The following is a 22,038-nucleotide window of genomic DNA, read 5'->3' as shown; positions in this document are numbered from 1 at the left end:
CTTTTTGGTATTCATTTTTCAGCTCCTCTTTTGACTTGGACTATGACTTTCAGCGGGATTATTATGACAGGTATGTTCAAGGTGTTTTGTTTTGTCTATCTTGGTAAAAAGCCACCTAGTGAGAACCATTTTATTTTTCTATTTTGTAGTAATGAACAACATGAACGTATTTCAAACAAAGTCCCCTCTTTCTGCCAAAATCTCCCTGCAAATTGTCAGAGGTAGGCTAGGTAAAGTGACATTTCTGTTGATTTCAAAGAATCAGTATATCTTTCAGCCATATTGGAACATATCCAGTATTTTCTGGACTAATGTTTTTCTTGAAACAGGGAGGTTGTATTTTTTTATTTTAATTTGTATGCCAAATAAAAGGACTGACTGACTTGCCTAATGATGAAATGGGACTTAAATAGTAATAACAGTTCCATATTCTCTTCGTTAATTCACTGTTGCATACTTCCCACTTTGGCTTTACATTGTATGGGATTTCAGCAAAACTAAAAAATTACTCCTACCCTTAAATATTTGATAGTGACCTTTAAGCAAGCCAACTAATACAAAATAGGATACAATCTGCATATATAATAAGTTAACAATACAAATTGCTTTAGGAGTTAAAGTGTTAAATTTGTATTACAGAGTGGGGATTGTAATATAGTTCTAAAAGATACGGCATTTGGAATAATGATTATGCTTTCTCCTTGTGCCTTCAGAACAGCATTAATATTTGTTGGAGAGTCCTTAGAAATAAAATCAGGAGATGTATGGGTAGGGATAGGTTATGCATGGCTTTTGAATGATGGATTTAGATCTGATGTAGGAATTAATTATTGAGGAATAATGATACGCAAAAAGGTTTGGTATGACATTGGCATTCTGATGTATTAATCTTCATGAATGTCAAGGCAACATTAGGTATAGTTGGTTTGGTACTTTTTAAATTATGCATTATATAGAAGTATTTGAGCATATTCAGACATTGGACTTGATAAATGAGCATGCTTTTCCTCTGTTTGAAATACTACGGAGAGTGTAATAGCTAATTATTAAAAGGACAAAAGTATAAGACTGGTAGAATTGTTTGGGTCTGATTTGTATGATTTGAGTCTCTTTTATGCATCATCAGGTGATTATTTCATTTGTTCTTTGAGATTTCTTTGTGTTTTTATGTTTGAACACATTTTGAAAAATAATTGGTTTTGTACTTTGAAAATATTAAAATATAAAAATGGACAGACCTTAACAGTTGGGAGAGCAGATATGGAAAACTTGGTCACTGGTGGAGTGACTTGAAGGCCCTGAAACCTACTGAGTTTGTCTGAAGCAGCTATTCTTTAACCAGTCCCCCTTTCTTGGCCGCAGTTAAAAGATACTCATACTCAATTACACCTATAGAGATTTTTATACAGCTGTTCTAGGTAGACTCCTTATTGGTGTATTTTTAAAGCCCCCAAGGAATTCTAATGTCCAGGCAGGGTTGAGAATCATTGATAGCAAAGAAGAAGGAAGTAGTTTTATTTCTATGACTTTAACCCTATTCCTTGATTTCATGACTCCTTTTTGGAAAATTTTAATACAATTTTTGGGTTGTAATTTCTGGGGTATCATGGACTCCAGCATAAGAAACCACTGTTTGAAATTATGAGTATAGAACTTTTAACTGTTTAATTCTACCTCCATGGTAATAGTCCTCTGAAATTTTTCTTTCAGTTGTCTTAGTAAGGCAGCAAAACTCTGACCATCCCTATCATCTCACTGTAAATACATCTGGGAAAAACTTACTTTATGTGAGGAATTTCACCAAATTTAATAAAAAGAGATACAGCAAGAAATAGTGAAGAAATTTAGATGTTTGCAGAAAAAACCTCACATCACTGTTTTTGGTTGTAAAAATTGGTGGCAACTCACTGTTCAGTTTTAAAAGAGGCAAGAGAAAATTTCTGAAGGCTAAATGGAGCAAGCAGGTAGTAGCTGGTAAAGAGCTGATTCAAGTACGATTATCTGTGGTGGGAAAATGAACAGGTTTAGTGAATGGAAAAACTACTTAGGAAAATGTTGTTTGTTTTCCTCTCAGAAGTTGTTTTGAAGATACTTGATTGACAAGGTTAAGATTTTTATTATCCTAGTGATCCTAAATCAACTATGTAGGAGTCTTTATTCAAGGGAGATGAGAGCCCTGGCTGATGTGGCTCGTGGATTGAGTGCTGACCTGTGAACCTAGGGGTCGCTGGTTCGATTCCTGGTCAGGGCACATGCCTGGGTTGCAGGCCAGGTCCCCAGTAGGGGGGCACATTTGAGGGGCAACCACACATTGAAGTTTCTTTTCCTCTCCTCTCTAAAAATAATTTTTTTTTTTTTTTTTTTTTAAGAAGATGAGAAATTGACTCTGAGATAGTGCTATGAAAGCTCTGAGTTTGGCTGTGTAAGTGGAGATTAAATCATTGTCTATTTAGTCATTTTGGTTCTTTGGTCATGTTCTTAATATAAAATTCGCATACTAAATATTTCAAGACAGATTGGGCTTTACTTAAGATGATTTCTTTATTCAGCTTTCTGGGGTCTTGAGGTCTAATTCCTGTTGTTGGGGTTGGAAAGGCAGCTAATATGGAAAAGAGAAAAGAACACATGAGGAATCTAGTGGCTTGTCATTCAGCAGAGAAGCTCATGACCAAAGTCATATGTGTAATCTGTTTTCTTACCCCTAAAATGGAAATAATAGTGCCTACTAATACAGTTGCTCTGAAGACTGAAGGAAACATAAAAGATAAGAAATTGCATTATAAGTGACCCCCAAAATATTACTTACAATCAAGAATTCCCAATCATTTTAGAGCATGAGGGTTCCTGTTTATCAAACTCTCCACAGATTTTTTTTTAAGATTTTATTTATTTTTAGAGAGAGGGAGAGAGAAAGAGAAAGAGGGGGAGATGTGCGAGAGATGCATAAGTCAGTTGCCTTTTGCATACCCCCAGCCTGGGATATGGCCCACAACGCAGGCATGTGCCCTGTCCAGAAACTGAACCGGTGACCCCTTGGTTCACAGTCCGGCACTCAGTCCACTGCGCCACACCAGCCAGAGCCTCATAAATTCTTATATGCTAATGTTAATGAAAATTACATTTTTGAATTAGTATTTTTACTAACCCTATTAATACATACATTATTACTGCTACATATTTTGTTAACACTAATTACATATCAAAATGAAGGAAATCATGGACACCCCACTGTTGCTCCCCCCAGAACTAACACATACTAGGGTTCTTTGTGTGTGACAACTGTTTCTCAAAGTAATGCATAATGAAATGAAGAATGGTTGGTATTTGTTTTATAGATACCCTTTTTGATACTTATTTTATTTCTTTACTTTATTGTGGCACATTTCAATTCAAATATAGTTTATAAAACAATAGTCTAGCAGTGAAAGATAATGACCACTTTTATAAACAAACACTACACTTAATAATCTGATCAATTTTTGCAGACTTGGTTCTGCAGGTTGTATTTTGTGTTGTTCAGCATGTTCCTCTACCACCTAAATACTATGAATTAGTAGATAGATTTGGAGGCTTGATCATATTTTGGTTCTGGTTACTTTATTACTCTTATTATTATTATTATTTTCTCTTTTTTGACATGGTGGAATAGAGTAGACCAGAATAATTCATAAAGGTATTAATGCCCTTTAAACATTATTAGCCTGAGTTTTGACAGAAACTTTAAGAATGTAGGCATTGGGTGTTTTGTAAGGAGAAACAGAAATTTTAAATACCAGGAAACAAGTTATTAATGATTATTTTGTTAGGAGAATTGCAGTGATTTGAATTTTTGCTTGGATATTAAGGGGTCTTAGTGATCAAATCCCAAAGATTGTAAAAACCTTTAAAATTGGAGGATAATCAAACAGTGAAACTTATCTCAGTTACTTATATTTTAATAATGCTGTATTCTGAGAAGGAAACAACAAAGAATTAGATTCTGCTGGTGCTGCTTGCACCTGCAATAAGGTTACTGATTTTCATTGGGGATGGGGAGTTAAGAACTCTTAACCTGAAGTTATTAAAGATTACCTTAGTTTGGAAGAGTTTTTAATGGAAGTTTTTTGTTACCGAAAACTTGTTCTTTTTCTTGTGGAATTTTGAATTCTAGTTGTTGCAGTTATTCTTTATGTTACAGCCGTGGAAGCTGTTACCAGATTTTAACTGAAATTTTCAGTGAATGTGAAACTACCATTTTAAATAGATTATTAATATCTGACATTCCGATACACTGTCAGCTGTATCAAATATTCTATAAACTTTATCATACATAGTTTATAATTATCCAAAGCTTCATTAACAAACATAATTTTTTTGTTGTAGAAATATAAGCCCAAAGTAGCCTTTGCTTTTAGGATGAATATTCATGGGGATATTATATATTAAACTTGAATAGTTGCCTAAGTCACCCTTGTGTGCAAAACACAATTTATTGAAGTTGAAAGTGATAAACTTAGAAGCTCCTGACAAAGATCCAATTCTATTTTATGTCCAGTTAAGAGTCTTATTGCTTCTAGGAAAATTGTTGCTGGAGCAGTTCTTGCAAGAGATTTCTTCTGTGAGCAGTTCCTTTGAAATACTTTTCAATAGTTTCTTTTTCAGGTTCTTAAATTTCTGTAGTTAAAATCTTTTCACATTAATTTTCATTCATTCACTTATTGTTCATTATAAGGAAGTATAATAATATAGGTGGTATAGTATATACCAGCATACCATGATTAGAAAGAGGACTGAAATACATCAGCTCACAGACCAAATACAACATGTGTATGACAGGTAATACACAGTGAGGAAAGTGCAGTGAAATTAACAGGGGCTACTACGCATCATGCATTTTACAAGGTTGTCTCACCGAAAGGTAAATTGTGTTGCCCTTTGGGTAGCTATAAGCTTCCCTGTTGAGATTCAAAGAGCCCCATTTAGTTTCACAAAGGGCTATATTTGAACTTGCTTTTGGTGTAATAAATAGGGGGCTTTTAGGCAGGCAGATAGGGTGAGGGTACAGTTTTAATAAAGATGCAGAGTTGTGACTATCTCTGTATTTGGGGAAGCAGCCAGTTTTAGTTGGAAAGAATGAAGGTTGTAAAGGGCTTTATATGGCATATTAAGGAGCTGTGTCTTTAGAAACAGCCCCATGGCTAGAAAAGAGAAACGGGGTGGGGAGGATGTGTCAGTATTGCAGTTATCGTAATCGTTGGAATGGAGAGGTAGACTGGTCTTGGTGATTTATTGGGTTAAAGTTTTGCAAGTAGGTGCTTTGGGGAAGGAGTCAAATACAGCTGAGATTTTATCTTTTATGACAAGGATTATGCCATTATAGTTTACATCAAGAGAGGTTAGGGGGTTTGAGTTGTTAAGAAGTGTGGGAAACAAGCAAGTTTCTTGTTGATTTTTACCCTACAGGTCTTTTCCAGAAAGGTGTAATCAAAAGTAGAGAAAAAATAGTTTGTACAGTGGTGGGAGAGTTTCCATTGAAATGAAAGATGGGTGAAAGAACCTAACCATCATATTCCTTTAACTAATACTTGAGCCTTTATTTTGTTCTAGGCACAGTTTTATTTATTTTTAATTTTTTTTTATATTTTAAAGATTTAATTTATTTACTTTTAGAGAGAGGGGAAGAGAAATATTGATGTACTAGAGATGTATTGGTTGCTTCTCACGTGCCCCCAACCTGTGACCTGACCTGCAACCCCGGCATGTGCCCTGACCGGAAATTGAACTGGCTACCTTTTGGTTCTCAGGCAGGCACTCAGTTCCCTGAGCCACACCAGCCAGGGCACAAAGCTTTAGGTTTTGGATTAACGGGATCTTACTGTGATTTGAGGAGCTGTCATCTTTCATTCCCCCTCTCCCTGCCCCACTGGCATTTTTCTGATACTCCTGAGCAGCATTGCACCTGGTTAGAAAGCCATGTGATTCAGAGCAAGAGGGTTCTTGCCTACTTGGAAAAGCTCCTTTGGTGTCACTTACAGTGACATTATAAATGTCATTTTAGGCATAAGGTAAAATTTTGCATTTGCTCAGAGTCCCTTTATTGGTTGGTTGTATCTTGTGGGAACCTAACTATGTTATAGTTAACAGGAGGATTTTAGATGAGGGCATAGATTAATTCTTTCAACATAAACTTGATTATATTTGGATTTCAAGTTTTGACAGTGATATGTTCTTTATTTCACTTAGCCGGGCTGTTTTCTTATTTCTATTCTGTTGTGTCCTGGATTGTTGTAGTTGGGAGAGATTTTTTGAAGGGTACACATTAGAACTTGGACCAGATAATCTGCTGTATGGCTCTGGTATTATGGTTATATTACTATCTAGTTCAAAGGTGGCCTCTGCTGTTTTAGGAATCTGTTGTATTTTAGGACATTCTTTCATACAGATAGACTTTGTTGAGCTCTATGATGTTTCATCACCCCCCGCCTCCCCCCTTTTAAAGATTTTTTTTTTTTTTTTTTTTACATGGCTGCTGTTGTTTATTTTCCACTTGGTGCAAGGCTCAGGGTTAGGGGGGCATCAGGGAGGCTTCGTATGGGGCTGCAGTGGTGAGGAACCGGGCTCTCACAACATCCTTTTTGGTGTTCTGGTGTTTTGACATAAAAGAACCCAGCTGCCTCTGCTGCTGCAGCCTGACTAGTCTACTGGGAGCAGGTGAGGAGGGGGAGGGGCTCAAAAGAGCCTAGAGCCTAGGAAGCCTGGGCGGGCCTGGCGGCCACTCAGGACAGAAACCTGACTTTGACTTTGCTGGGCTGGCTGCCAGGTGGCTTCCTCGTGGCTTCCTGAGCCAGGTCACAGGTGATCATGTTGCTGGAGGCCTGGGGAGATTTCAAGGGCTCTGGGGATTCCAACACAGTGACCATGAGCGGGAGAGTGGACTTCCCAAAAAAGAAGCTCTCCCACCAGTGACCCGGGTCGGCCTTGGGAACACCAGGGTGGTGTGGGGTGGCTTTCGCAGGGCACTCGGCACTTCCGCAGGAGCTGTTAGTGGAAGTGGTGCCCAGGTGACGCAGGTAGTAGTCATGGGTAGCCACGAGCGAGCCACTGGAGGGGGTGGCTGCCATGCTCTTGCTTATGCGCTGGTAGAAACTTCAGTGGCAACCCCTCGTGGACCTCAGCGTACAATCAGGTGGCGGGATGGGGGGGTGCTAAGCCACGGAGCTATTTGCACAGGAGACCGCAGGAGGCCAACCTGACTGAGACAGATGGGGTGCACCTAAAGATTTTATTTTTAGAGAGGGGGAAGAGAGGGAGAGAAACATCCACTGATTGATTGCCTCTCGTACAGCCCTGACCAGGGACCAAACCCTCAACCCAGGCATGTGCTCTGGTTCCCTCCACCCACCTTAAACTTGGCTTTCTTGGGATATAATTCACATTCTATAAAATTCATTTTAAAGTATACAATTCAAGTTAGAATATTCAGAGTTGTACACTCATGACCATGATCTAATTTTAGAACATTCCATCATTCCCAGGAATAAACATTATATTAGCAATCATTTCCTAACCATCTATCCCCAGGCCCAGCAACGACAAATCTATTTTTTATCTGTAGGTCTTGCATATTTGGGACATTTACCATCAGTAGAATCACACAGTGTGTCTTTTGCAACTGATTTCTTCCACTTAGAATAATATTTCATGGTTCAGCCATATTATACCATGTATTTGTACTTCCTTCCTGAGTTGCATTCTATAATATGGATGATACCACATTTCGTTTATTTACTCATTAATTCATGACACTTGAAATGTTTCCACACTTTGAATAATGCTGTTATGAACATATGTATAAACATTTTTGCATGGGCACGTGTTTTCTCTTGACTATATACCTAGGAGTAGAATTGCTGGGTCTTCAGATAATTGTGTTTTAACCTGAGGAACTGCCATACTGTCTTCCAATGCAGCTGTACCATTTTATGCTGCCATCAGCCATGTATGTGAGTTGCATTTTCTTCACATCATTGCCAACACTTCTTCTTCTTCTTTTTTTTTTTTTAATTTATTTACTTTTTAAATACATTTGTCTCTGCCTCCCCCCCACCACTTTCCCTTGCCTCCTCCCTCCTTCCCTCCCTCGGCTCTTCCCCTTTGGTTTTGTCCATGAGTCCTTGCTATATGTTCCTTGACTTTCCCCTTCCCTTCCCTTTCCCTGCCCCCCCACCTTCCCTCTTGTCTCTGTTGATTTCTTTTCCTTTCAGTCCAACACTTCTTTTATTATGTTTTTTACTTAAGCCATTCCATTTCAAGGATTAGTATGCCATTGTGGTAGTGATTTGTGTTTTCTTAAAAACTGGATGCTGAGCCTACATGTGCTCATTGGCTATTTGTTTATCTTTGGAGAAATGTATTCAGATCCTTTACCCACTTTTATATTTTTGTGTTGTCATTGAGTTGTAAGACTTTGTTATATATTCTGGATATAACTTCTGAATTTTTTAATTTAGTCTTTATTGTATTTTTTTCCATTACCATTTAATCCTCATACACCTTTGTTCCCCCAGCAATCACATCATTGTTGTCCATGTCCATGAGTCATTTATCCTTTTTGCTCATAATTTTTTGGATACATTATCTGATATTGACAGTTTTGAAGTTTATTATTGTTTCTTAGTTTTTTTATAGTTTTGCCGTTCTGCTTTGTGATCCTGGGAGATGTGTAACTATTAGTTTATACTAAACAAGTTAAGTTGGTTTGTAAGGATTATGGGTTTGTTTTAGACTGAAAAAAAAATAGTCTTCAAGGTGCTCTTTGGAAATTAAGGAGAGGTAGTAGATAGAAGTCTGTGGAAGCAACAAACTAGAACAGTGCTGTTGAGTAGAACTTTTTGATGATGTAAATATTTTATCTGCACTGTTGGTGTGGTAGCCATTACCGACATGTGGCTGTTTGGCATTTGAAATGTGGCTAATGTGGCTGAAGAGCTGAATTTTCAGTTTAATTTACCCACTTGTTACTAGTGATTACTCAGGTCTAGAATGCTGCCAAGTTAGTCTTACTGAGTTGAGTGAATTGTGAATATTCAGTATGAGAATTGTAATGACTAAAGACTGCCTTTCAGGCAAAAAGTTAGAGAACCCAGACTGCCTTTTTGGAAGAGAGCTGACAAGAACTTTTGAAAGAGTATCCAGGAAACTAATGTTTTTAGTTTTTTCCCTGCAAGGAAACAGAGAAGGTACGATTTAGATAAATAGGATAAGATTGCACCTTTAATAAAGTGTATGTATGTGTCAAAAGAGTACAGGGATGAATTGATGAATGTGGTTGATAGTTTAATAATCCAAGGAACAAGAAACAAAAATCTACTGAAGTTAAATTTGACTTGTTCTTACAGTGATCCATATATTATTACTGAGACTAATGGAGTTTAACAAGGGGAACAGATTATTACGGTACAAACAATAGCAAGATAAATTCATCTATGGAAATTCATGTTTATGGTTTTCCTCACAACAAACATGACGTTGTAGTAGTCTCAAATAACATCCATTATAGATGCAAGGTCTGATTTTTATTTTGCAGTAAATAGCTTGAAAACTGATTCACTTTTCATGGTAGATTATTTATTCAGCTTATTTTTTTCTGATTTTATTGGGTAAAGCTCCCAATAGTCTCTATACTAGAAAAAATCCAGACTTGTTCCAGTCTTCCATCTGTAAGGATAGCTTGGGTTTGTTATCTGTTGTTGATCATGTAATTTGTGATTAATTGTTTTCTAGAAGCCAGTTTAGGATAGTCACTTTCTCAAATATTAGTTAAGCCTTGGCTGGTGTGGCTCAGTGTGGTTTGAGCACCAGCCTGCAAATGATCAAGATCAGCAGTTTGATTCCTGGCCAGGGCACATGCCTGGGTTGCAGGCCAGGTCCCTGGTTGGGGATGTTTGAGAGGCAGCTGACATTTCTCTCACACATTGATGTTTCACTCCCTCCCTTTCTTTCTCCTTTGCCTTCTCTCTAAAAATAAATAAGATCCTCCCCCTCCAAAAAAAAAACACCCACCAAATATTTGTTAAGAACTTATCGTGAGGCATTGTTGTGTGCACTGAGGGTGCTATAGTGGAGAATAGATGGCCTAAGAGAAAATGAATGGGTTGAACACAGCATATAGAGTATGTTAAGCTATTGAATATCTTCAGCTTTTAACCTGAATGAGATGAGAAGCCACCAGAGACTTTTGCGCATAGGAGTGAGGATCTTGTTTGTATTTAACATTATTATTCAGAGAATGAGTAGCCAGTTAAATTATCTAGGCAAACAGTCATTTGAGGGAGGACCAGGGAGGTGACAGGAGTAGTGAGAAGTGGTTGAATTTTAATCTAATGTAGATAGATTTGCTCACAGATCAGTATGAGGGCTAAGAGAAGATTGAAAGATGTCATCACAGTTTTGGTATGGAAAACTAAAGACTTGGATTGTATGGACACTGATGAAGGAAGAACATTGAAAGAACTATGGGGAGAGGAAATTAGTTGTGAATGTTTTAATTTAGGCTCCTTATTAGACATTTTAAAGAGATGTTAAGCAGGCAGTTTCTGCTTATAGGTCATGCAATCATGATACTAGATGAGTGCATATGGAAAAGAGATTATGGCAACTTTACAGACCAGGGAAATGATGCTTAGACCAAGCAAAGATGGCTAAGAATCCCACAAAGAAAAGCTGGATAAAAACCAGAAGCATGAGTGTCTTATGGAAGCTGTACATGTGTGTCTAAAGAATAGAGGGTTAATATATGCAGATTTAGAAATGTCTGTCTGATTCAGCAATGTGGAAAACATTGGTGACTTTTACAGGGGTAGGTTTTGATAATGTTGGAGGCATAAACTTTACAAGAAGATTCAAGAGAAGAGAATGGAAATACAGAAATTGGAGACAGCACTGAAAACTTTTTTATATGCAGTTAAGATACATGTTTTTGTTGTACAATTTTGATATGCATGGCCATGTACCTACTGATGAAGTTAAAGTTACAGATGGTTCCATATTTCCCCAAAACTCACCACAATGCTCCTTTGTTGTAGTTAACTTCTGCTATTCTATCCCCTGGCAACCACAAACCTGTTTTCTCAGACAGCTCTTTAGAAGAAATTTTATTGTAAATGAAATGAAAGAATGACCTGGCTTCGTAAAATGAGAATATAGAAATGAATGGGCTTATATGTTCTTAACATATGGTCTGTAAAACAATATTCTTCATAAATACTTGATAATTGCAGCTTTAAAAAAAATTGGACCATTCTGTTTAAGACACTATCTTTCTACAAGATCCAAAGTGTGACATTTTGGAGTGTGTTGAGAATGTATGACTAATGAGTAACGTTGTAAGTCATTGGCAGTTGAGTCTAGAAGAGTTATTACCTGGATGGAGGGCTTTGTAGATATAAGCAGAGCTAGGGATTTAAAAAAAAATTACCTTTCTTAACATAGTCTTGGATTCCATATTGTTTCTAAAAGGATTGATCCTGGGACCCAAAACAACCTGCATATTATCACCCAGATTGTTTTTTGTTTAGAAAGTTCAGCTGAATTTTCAAATTGTTTTCTCATGAAACATCTTGTTTCATGTTAACATAGTTTCCCAATGAATCATCAAGACAAATCATTGTATTTTCTTAAAGATGCAGCTTTTCATTTTTTAAAATTTGTAAATTACATACATCTTAAAATGAGTACACACTTAACAGTTTCATGGAAAGCTGTTAATAAATCAGTGGAGCGGTTTTTAATCAAATGTGTCTTTGAATTATTAGCAAAACCACCTCTTAATACTAATTCTTTTAGAAAGAATTGTTGATTGACACCATTGGTTCGACATTTTTTGGGACTGTTGATTCCTGTTCTTCAAGGAGTGCATGTGGTTTTTCTAAACCTTGATCATTGTTCTTTGGGTAAGGCTTTTAACCTACTGAGGCAGTAACCTCTCTTTCCATATTTATTCTTTAGTTACATTATTTTAAATAGTTTGGGTGCCTCTGTATATGGAATGATCCTGTACTGTGCATCATACTGATTATTATGTAGTCCCTTTATTATTTAATTAAGCAGTACTTGCTGTTTCTAATTTAACTGTCATACAGATAGATAATCTATATCTTTAATGTACTATTATGTGAAGGCAGTACAAAGTTAAGGAACAGAGTGTAACCGTGTAAATTTACCTTGGCAGTTGTTACTCCATCCATAAGTTATATTAGCAAAACGTGTAACTTAACAGTTGTTCTCAGTTTGGCTTCGGTCAGGCTCAGCAAGGCAGCATGTTTGTGAAGGAGTGCCTGAAAATAACTTCAGACATTGTCTCTTAAGGGGTGAGGGGCACAAATTATAAAAATGTTGGTAGTTTATTTTTAAACACAAGAGAATTCCAACTACATCATGAAAACAAGAGGGTTTTTTGGGTCCTTTTTCTGACATGTAATTTTATATTTGCATTTTAATATAAACAAAATAACATTGCGTAGTCATTCTAGCACATTTTTTTCCTTATATAATGAAGGCAAAGTCAATAGTCTATTCATTTGTAAAATAAAGCTTTGAGATTTAACAAAATAAATACTATTGAAATTTACATTAGGGGGAACTTCAAAGTTTTTGTCTTATTTGTGTAGGTTAAAATGAATTTTTGTAATGTTCAAAGAATACCAATTATGGAAGGTCTTGATACTTGAACAATTTGTTTTATCCTCACCTAAGGCCATGCTTATTGATATTAGAGAGAGGAGAAGGGGGGTGGAGAGAAACATCAATGTGAGAGAGAAGCATTGATAAAAGATGGGTTGCTTCTTGTACATGCCCAGACCAAGGACAAAACCCCGCGATGCAGGTGTGTGCCCTGACCAGGGATTGAACCTGCTTACCTTTTGGTCTTTTTAGCTCTTCTAAGTAAATTTTTAGTGTGCTGGTTTCTTCTATCTATATGTGTTCCATCCTGATGGCTACAAAGTTTGTGGCAGAAACCTGTCATCAACTGGGAGTTTACATTGGGAAAACCTGCTCTCTAGGTTCTCTCTGTGTTCCACAGATTACATTGTACTGGGTTTTTTGTTTGTTTGTTTGTTTTTGGTCCATTGGAATCTTGTTTATCTTCACTTTCTTAAAATCATCTTTTGAATCTTACCATTGATTTGTACACATTTTTCTCTCTACCTCTCTAAATAAAAAGCATGCTTCTGTCTAGATTTGGTACTGATTAGCTCAAATTAATGAAATACTCCTTTTGTTTCTGGATTTTAGTGGGGGTTGGTTGTTTGTTTAACTTTTTTATGAATGAGTACATTCATGTAATTTTAGCCAACAGTTTCAGGGATTCTCAGACATTCTAAAGTCCAAATGTGGTAGCCTATAACAATCCCTTTTCCAGGAAAATCAAAGGCAGACAGTAATAAAATCATATGCATAGTTAAACTGAATTTAAGAAATCAGTACTATACTGGGAGGAAAGTAATCATACCTATATGCTCTCACCTATAAATTATTTCATGTGTGTTTATTTTTGTAGGCAGTTATATCTGACAACTAGTTTTTTTAATTACCTATTGATAATTAATATCACTAAAGTAGTTTTTAATGTATCCAAAATTTTAAGAGAGAAAACATCTATGGTATGTTAAATGTATGTCCTCAGGAGAATATAGATTTTTACTAATATGTTGATTCTAGTTGTTTATTGATAATGATTGAAATATATTATCATTAATTAGGGTGTTTGAGACCCAGAAATCATAGTTGCATCTAACATTTAAGAAACTTGCCTTTGAAAACCTTTGTTTGTATTTACTTATTTATTTTTATTCCAGAGAGAGGGGAAAAATGGGTGAGGGGAGAGGGCGAGAAACAGCAATGTGAGAGAGAGATCAATTTGGTTGCTTCTTGTACACACTCTAACCAGGGACCGAATCCACCATCTTCTTGCAGATTTCCAATTTCTTGCTCTTTTTCTTTTCTTTCTGGCACTCCTGTTATGCAAATGTTGGACCTCTTGGGGTTGACTCAGTCTGCTTACACTATCCTCATTTTTCATTTCTTTTTTTTTTTTAATTTCTTTTTTCTTCTTGTTCTGATGCCCAACCTGTGTTTTTGCCACACTGGCCAGGGTGAAAACTGAGCCACACCGGCCAGGGTGAAAACCTGTGTTTTTAATAAATGCCTTGTAATGTTTGTTTTTAGCTTGGAGAATAGCATAGAGATTCTTTGTCTTATCTGTTCAGATAATAAGTGGCTAATATGTGTCCCAAAATGTTTTAATTTCTTTAAAATGGTATTTTAATTACCTTTATATTTAGAATTAGCCAGCTGGACTCAGTTTGATGATCCCAATTTTGTTGACAGTATCCAAAGCATCATAGTCTGGAGCCAGTTGAACATACGTCTTCTTCTCCCCATCAGGCCTGATCAGGGTGTTGACCTTGGCCACATCAATGTCGTACAACTTCTTCACACTTGTTTGATATGGTGCTTGTTGGCCTTGACATCCACAATGAACACAAGTGTATTATTGTCTTCTATCTTCTTCATAGCTGACTCTGTGGTCAGGGGGAACTTGATGGCATAGTGGTCAAGCTTGTTTCTCCTGGGAGCACTCTTTTGAGGATCTTTAGGCTGCCTTCGGAGCTGCAGTGTCTTAGGCCTCTGGAAGGTGGGAGACATGCGGATCTTCTTTTTTGTGTGGTTGTGGATGCCTTTTAGCACTGCTTTCTTTGCTTTCAGAGCCTTTGCCTTGGCTTCAGCTTTGGGAGGGGCAGGGGCTTCCTTCTTAGCTTTCGGCGCCATCTTCATGAAAAGGGTCTGAAGACTTGGGCTTTATCAATAAGGGATCAGCAGTTGCTACCTTATGTGACTTACTGCATGGCTTTCTCATGGGGAAAATGGTTGGTTACTTTATTTGTAGTTTGTTTGAAGCTGTCATACTGAGCTTGCTATATCACCTATCCTTAAAGGGTTATCACAATAGGTATGGTTTTTCCCTTTGTGTTTTGTTGACCTTGTTTTCACAACCATGCAATTCTACATTTTTCAAGACAAGGTGAACCTAAACTTCTGTGAAGCAGCAGTTCTGTGGCACTAAAAGTCCTTCAGTGTTACTAGTTGATCTTTTTAAACACATTTTTCTTCCAAGAACTATTATGTTTGACTCCCATTTGTGTTCATGGGGTCATTTCACAGATTCAAAACTGCACTTTGTGTCTTATGTTGATTTAATTACATATTATTGATTATGCTGTACAGCTGTCTTAATTTTATCCCTTTTGCCCCCATCTTTACTGAGCGCCGCCCCCCCAGGCAAATCCCCCCCCACCATTGTTCATGTCCATGGGTCATGTAAGTTTTTTTGGTAACTCCACTTCCTATACTGTACTTTACAGTTCCATGGCTGTTCTTTAACTACCTATTTGTACTTCTTAATTCCTGCACCTCTTTACCCACTCTCCCACAACCTCTCCCATCTGGCAACCATCAGAATGCTCTCTGTATCCATGATTCTGTGTCTGTTGTTCATGTTTGCTTAGTTTGTTTTTTAGATTCCATTGTTGAAAGATAGGTGTTTGTTGCCATTTTGCTGTTCATAGTTTTGATCTTCTTTTTCTTAAATAAGTTGTGTTAACATTTCATTTAATAATCATTTGGCGGTGATGAACTCTGTTTAGTTTTTTTTTGTCTGTAAGTTCTGTCTGCCCTTTGCTTCTAAGTGACAGCTTTGCTGGGTAGAACAGTGTTGGCTGTAGGTCCTATTAACTTCTTTTGCTGCTTTTAAGATTATCTCTTTATTTTTAACCTTTGACATTTTAATTGTGGTATGTCATGCAGTGGGTCTCGTTGCATCCTTCTTGTTTGGGACTCTCTGTGTGTCCTGGACTTGCATGTCCATTTCCTTCACCAAATTAGGCAAGTTTTCTTTCATTATTTTTTCATATAATTTCCAGTTTCTTGCTCTTTCTCTTTTCCTTCTGGCACTCCTATTATGCCAATGTTGGACTTCTTAGGGTTGACCCAGAGCCTGCTTACACTGTCAGTTTTTCTTTTTTCTTGTTCTGATTGGGATTTTTGCTTCCTTATGTTCCAAATCATTGATTTGATTCTCAGCTTTATCCATTCTACTGTTGTTTCCCTGAAAATTGTTCTTTATGTCAGCTGTCCTTTGGTGTATCAATAGTGTATCCTTTATTTCTGGCCGGATCTTTTTTACGCTGCTGAGGTCCTCACTAAGTTCCTTGATCATACTTTCAACTGGTGTTTTGAACTCTGCCTCTGAGAGATTGCTTATCTCCATTTCATTTGGCACTTTTTCTGGAGTTTTGATCTGTTATTTCATTCGGGCCATGTTTCTTTGTCTCCTCATTTTGACAGTCTCCCAGTGTTTGTTTCTGTGTATTAGGTAGAGCTGCCTTGACTGCAGGTCTTGGTGGCATGGCCTAATGTAGTAGGTGTCCTGTAGGGTCCAATGGCACAACGTTCCCTATCGCCCAAGCTGGGTACTTGAGGTGCACCTTTTGTGTGGGCCGAGTACACCCTCCTCTTAGAGTTGAGCCTTGATTGCTTTTGGCAGATCAGTGGGAGAGATTTGCCCAGGCAAGTGAGCTGCAAGGATTGGCTGTGACCACTTACCACAAACCTTTGCCCACTGTGGAATATCAGCTGTGCAGTGGAAGGGTGCATGCGCTCCAAAGTGGTCTGTAGCTGTCCACTGGGTGCGCTGGCCCTGGCATTTCCCAGATGGTGCAGGCCAAGGTCAGCCTCCACCTGTGTTATGCTTGGGGCCACTGTGCCTGAGCCATAAAGCAAACTGAGAATGCTGCTACTTGTGCAGGGCTTGGAGATTCCCAGGTGAAACCAAGTTGTGAATCTAGGCTGGCTGCTGCTAGTGCCAGGCCTGGGGCTCACATAGGCAAGCTGTTGCTTGTTTGAGAGGATTTAGGAGCCAAGACCTGCCACTCATATGGAAAAGCAGCTTGGATGGGTCCATATGTTGGGTGGGGCAGAGTCTCTGGGGATCTCCAAGTGGGTCAAATAGTGTTAGCTAGGTTGATGGAGTCTCAGACATGACACCAGCCTACTGGCTTTGGGGAGCAAAGGTTCAGAAAAGGGACAGTGGCCTCTGCTCACCTTGATGCCAGGCACTTTAGTTTGTCCCTGTATGACACTTGTGCCTCTCAAGTTGCTATCCCAGCCTGGAGCTCAGAGGGTGTGAATCTGAGTAGGTGAGCCCCTATGTGTGGGTTATTTAAGAGGAACTACTTGGGACTCCAGAATTTGCTGGAACTGGCACTGGAATCCTGGGCTGGTGGGCCTGGTGTGGGCCCTGAGTATTTTGCTCCGGAGATAACCATCACATGTGGATGACAGACCAGTCCATTCTCTGTCTGCGCCCCTCCTGCCAGTCTGGATGGATGTAGTTTCTTTAATTTTGTAATCATCAGACTTCCATTCAACTCGATTTCTGATCATCCTGAGTGATCTATATTTTAGTTGTGATTTTGATGTGGTTGTGCAAAGAGACGAGCCATGTCTGCCTTACATTGCTGTCTTGACAGGAAACCCTGTACCTCATTTTCATAGTGGTCTTTTACCTGAGTCAGGTTAAATAGTATGGTTCAAAAGGGAATTCCAGTGCCACGAAATATAGTGAATCTGGAATGGCTAGCTCACTGGTTTGGAGACTGGTGCAAGCGAGAGTGAGTGTGTTGGGGGAGATAGGTTAGATTAGATTTCTCAGGCCAGCAGGGTTGAGGCATGAGTTGTTTCATGGCCCAAAATACAGAGAACTCACTCACTTTCATTTACTTCTAGAAATTGCTTTTACAGTAACATCTTGCACAAAGGAGAGTAATTTCTGAACACTTGATATTTTAGTTTCTGAATCATTATACTTAGAAGAAATTTAGGCCAAAAGAGTAAAAGTTCTGTGTAAAATAGTAGTGCTAATTTGTGTTAATTCCCGTAAGTGGATTAAAACTGACAAATTAACAGCTCAGTTAACAGTTATCTACTGAGGAGAAATCAAGTGCCAAGGGCTTCCGCTTTTGAATCATAAGTTATCTTTCTCTCTGGGCTCAATCTTAAAAATATTCCTTATTGGAGCTTAAAACAACATTTGAAGGTTTTATTAACTTAGCATATCATTGATTCTTTGGCATATGGCAAATCAATTGCTACTGGGTTTCAAGGGGAAAGTGGTAGGTTGGTCAGTGCCTAAAAACTGCTTAAAAAATGAAGGTTAGTAAATTATTTTGTCACTTGTTTTGCAATGCTCTTTCTTAATTTAAGAAAATGTTCCTGTCACAACCACTCCTGAAAAAGATAAAATATGATCTTGTTAGAACAGGATGGAAACATTTTAGATTGGGTTGAGGAGAAGACAGAATTATCTCATCTGCCTGTAAAAATTTCAAAACTGTTGAATATATCATATTTGTTCCTTAAAACCTTTGGTGTTAGGTAGAGAGCAGTTGGCAGATTGTTTTTTATAGAATAACTGGGCTTTGGAATTTAATTAGTTACTAGAAAAGTGCAGAACTAGAGTAAGCTTCCCCCGCCCCCCTTAACTGGTGTGTCTTACCTTGTTCTTCGTCTTTTAAATACTTTATTTATTTTTAGAGAGGGGGAGAGAGGGAGAAAGAGAGGGAGAGAAACATCAATGTGTGGTTGCATCTCGCACACCTACAAGCCAGGCATGTGTCCTGACTGGGAATCAGTCCGGCAACGCTTTGATTTGCAGACTGGTGCTCAATCCACTGAGCAACACCAGCCAGGGTGTCTTACCTTCTTACACTACCACAGACTTTTGCATAAATAACATGGAATGTAGAGACTTTCTAGAACTGGTGTCCTTGTAAGAAGTTTTTGGTTGTATTTTTAAGTTTCTCTTTACCAAATATATCAAGCTGTAACTTGGGTATATCTTTAGCAATTGCTGGGATTCTTACTAATGGAAGCAGCAGGTCAGTAATCAGTGATGCATTTTTTTATTTTTTTATTTTTTTTTAAGCTAAATGTGTGCTGGGTAATGGATTTAGGTATTAGTGAATAATGAACATGATAGGCAATATTCATTGCCCTTTTGGAGCGCTGAGTAGAACTTAAGCTTAAATGTTATTAGACATGGTAGTGGTATTTTATGACTAGCTAACACACACGAGATGGCTGTTTTAGAGACCAAAAATTGTTAATATTGGCAAGTTTATATGGTTTAACCTAATAATCACTAGCAGTGATGATTTTTATATGCTTTTGTAGTGCAAAGATCAGGACTTTAGCTAATATTACCTCTATTCACAGACTCAGTTAATTGCAATCCTTTTTTGTGAGTAACTTCTTTTGGCTTATGTGAATTGTTTATTGTAGCATATATATAAAAAGAATAAGGTCAAGATAAAGGCCATTCACTGTAAAACAAAAAAATGCTTTGTTAATTACTACGGCAGAACCTTTTTTGTCCACTGCATAAGGCCAACCAGCCACATCTTTTGATGTATTGGTATATATGTAGTATTTTCTTGAAGAAAAGTAGCTGAGATACTAAAAATATCAAAGGAAAATTTTATTGGCCTTTCAAATGAAATTAGCAAAAAAAATAATTGAAAGATAATAGGTATTAATTTATTATTTTATAATGTCACTGCTGTTTGGATCTTGCTGACTTAATTTAGTTGTGAAGGAATTCTGTTTTCTTCTTATCTAATAGGATGTACAGTTACCCAGCACGTGTTCCTCCTCCTCCTCCTATTGCTCGGGCTGTAGTGCCGTCGAAACGCCAGCGTGTATCAGGAAACACCTCACGGCGAGGCAAAAGTGGCTTCAATTCTAAGAGTGGACAGCGAGGATCTTCTTCCAAGTCTGGAAAGTGTATGTGTTATTATTGCACCTTTGTGATGTTTATTCTGTGTTGAAATAGGGAAATTAATGCAGTTAATACGCAGTTTTTGTGCAAATGCCTTTGTATAATCACAATAATAAAAGAGAAGATAGTGATTAAGGGACCAACTCTAGACTGTATTCTATCTCTTAAGACCCTGGTAATTTGAACGAAGTTACTAGACTTTAGGGAATTGAGGCACCTGTTAAATTTGAAATATATATTAGTAAAACTGTACTAAGAATGTATTTTAAAAGGGAATTGAGGTCGTAGGCCTACAAAAGTCAATGCAGCTGGTAATGGAATAAACTGGTAATGGAATAAGCACATTAGATTCCATTCTCCTTTACCAACTAAAAGAGCAAAGGTCTGCATTGCTGAAACAGTCTGATATCAGTGCTCTTTCTCCCCAGGGGTCTCCTGTTGACTACTGATGTCTAGTGGGAATGTGTTTGATTACTGGTAGCTTCTGGTGCACTTGATTCTCATCTAAGGTTTTGTTTCTATTGAAAGTGAAAGGTGATGATCTTCAGGCCATTAAGAAGGAATTGACCCAGATAAAACAAAAAGTGGATTCTCTACTGGAAAGCCTGGAAAAAATTGAAAAGGAACAGAGCAAACAAGGAGGTAAATGATGCTGCTGCTTTTGGGGTGTAGAGTTGGGTTCGTTTACCTAATAGAGTTGAAAGTATATGTTGGAATAGTGGAATGCAAAGCACTTGAATATGAAACCTGGGGAGTTTGAACTGGGAAGGGCATTTGTGTGGGAGGATTTAGACTTGTGCTGCAGTTCTGTGATTATTAGTGGGGATTGTCTGCATCCTGGGGACATCGCTTGGCCCTAGACAGACTTGTCCTTCTCATCCGCAGTAGAGATGAAGAATGATAAGTCAGAAGAGGAGCAGAGCAGCAGCTCCCTGAAGAAAGATGAGACTAATGTGAAGATGGAGTCTGAGGGGGGTGCAGATGACTCTGCTGAGGAGGGGGACCTACTGGATGATGATGATAATGAAGATCGGGGGGATGACCAGGTGAAAACCCCGGGAAAGGAAAGAAAGAGGTGGTGGAGGGGGGATCAGGGACACATGGAGTGCCTCTAACTCCATCCTATTTGTGTCTGTTTCTCACAGCTGGAGTTGATCAAGGATGATGAAAAAGAGGCTGAGGAAGGAGAGGATGACAGAGACAGCGCCAATGGCGAGGATGACTCTTAAGCACATAGTGGGGTTTAGAAATCTTGTCCCATTATTTCTTTACCTAGGCGCTTGTCTAAGATCAAAATTTTCACCAGATCCTCTCCCCTAGTATCTTCAGCACATGCTCACTGTTCTCCCCATCCTTGTTCCTCCCATGTTCATTAATTCATACTGCCCTGCGCCTAGTCCCATTTTCACTTCCTTTGACGCTCCTAGTAGTTAAGTCTTACCCTGTAATTTTTGCTTTTAATTTTGATACCTCTTTACGACTTAACAATAAAAAGGATGTATGGTTTTTATCAACTGTCTCCAAAATAATCTCTTGTTATGCAGGGAGTACAGTTCTTTTCATTCATATATGAGTTCAGTAGTTGCTTCCCTAACTGCAAAGGCAATCTCATTAGTTGAGTAGCACCTGAGAGCAGCTTTGAGTTAGAGGTGTATGTGTTAACCCCGCATATGTAGTGTGTGTGGGGCTGTTGAACACAAATGTAACAATGTATTTTTGTGAATGAGAGTTGGCATGTCAAATGCATCCTCTAGGAAAATAATTAGTGTAATAGTCTTAAGATTTGTTTTCTAAAGTTAATACTGTGGGTTATTTTTGTGAACAGCCTGATGTTTGGGACCTTTTTTCCTCACAATAAACACGTCCTTATTAAACCAGGAATTTGGAGAGAAAAAAAACCCTGGTTTTTTATTTTTGTATTTTATAATTGTTTATTTCAAATTCTTTGTTTTACAGTGGCCTCCACAAAACCCCTAGAGTGTATATTTTTCTTTGAGTCAATAGTCATTATTATGCATACCAACACACACTACTCAAATGATATTTCATTGGGGTGGGTGTTATATTAGAGACAAGTAACTTTAATGTGGAGTGGAAAGTCTTGCAAAATTGCCTTTATAACCTAATGAAAAGAAATTGGGGAATACATTAAGCCTTTTCATCAA

At 37.9% G+C, this 22,038-nt stretch overlaps 2 protein-coding genes across 8 annotated transcripts in view; one reads left to right on the top strand and one right to left on the bottom strand.

Annotated features, from left to right (window-relative positions):
* Positions 1–21,771, top strand: part of HNRNPC (heterogeneous nuclear ribonucleoprotein C) — a 54,315-nt gene extending 32,544 nt beyond the window's left edge. For 5 of the 7 annotated variants that reach the window (XM_054565661.1, XM_054565663.1, XM_054565660.1 and 2 more), the window contains 5 exons: positions 23–70; positions 19,691–19,878; positions 20,402–20,515; positions 20,759–20,919; positions 21,019–21,771. In XM_054565661.1, coding sequence (XP_054421636.1) covers positions 23–70; positions 19,691–19,878; positions 20,402–20,515; positions 20,759–20,919; positions 21,019–21,102 — 595 coding nt within the window. In that variant the 3' untranslated portion in view covers positions 21,103–21,771. The remainder of the gene's footprint in view (positions 1–22; positions 71–19,690; positions 19,879–20,401; positions 20,516–20,758; positions 20,920–21,018) is intronic. The other 2 variants (XM_054565666.1, XM_054565664.1) reach the window with 1 other exon arrangement.
* Positions 6,756–7,100, bottom strand: LOC129064433 (pancreatic progenitor cell differentiation and proliferation factor-like). The gene has a single exon (XM_054565670.1). The coding sequence runs from the start codon at positions 7,098–7,100 to the stop codon at positions 6,756–6,758; it is 345 nt and encodes a 114-aa protein (XP_054421645.1).
* Positions 21,772–22,038: the final 267 nt, after the last annotated feature.

Source organism: Pteronotus mesoamericanus, unplaced genomic scaffold (genome assembly GCF_021234165.1).
Source record: "Pteronotus mesoamericanus isolate MK-2021 breed Mesoamerican mustached bat unplaced genomic scaffold, CSHL_Meso_final contig_164, whole genome shotgun sequence".
Classification (NCBI taxonomy): domain Eukaryota; kingdom Metazoa; phylum Chordata; class Mammalia; order Chiroptera; family Mormoopidae; genus Pteronotus; species Pteronotus mesoamericanus.
This window is presented reverse-complemented; position numbering and strand designations above follow the sequence as displayed.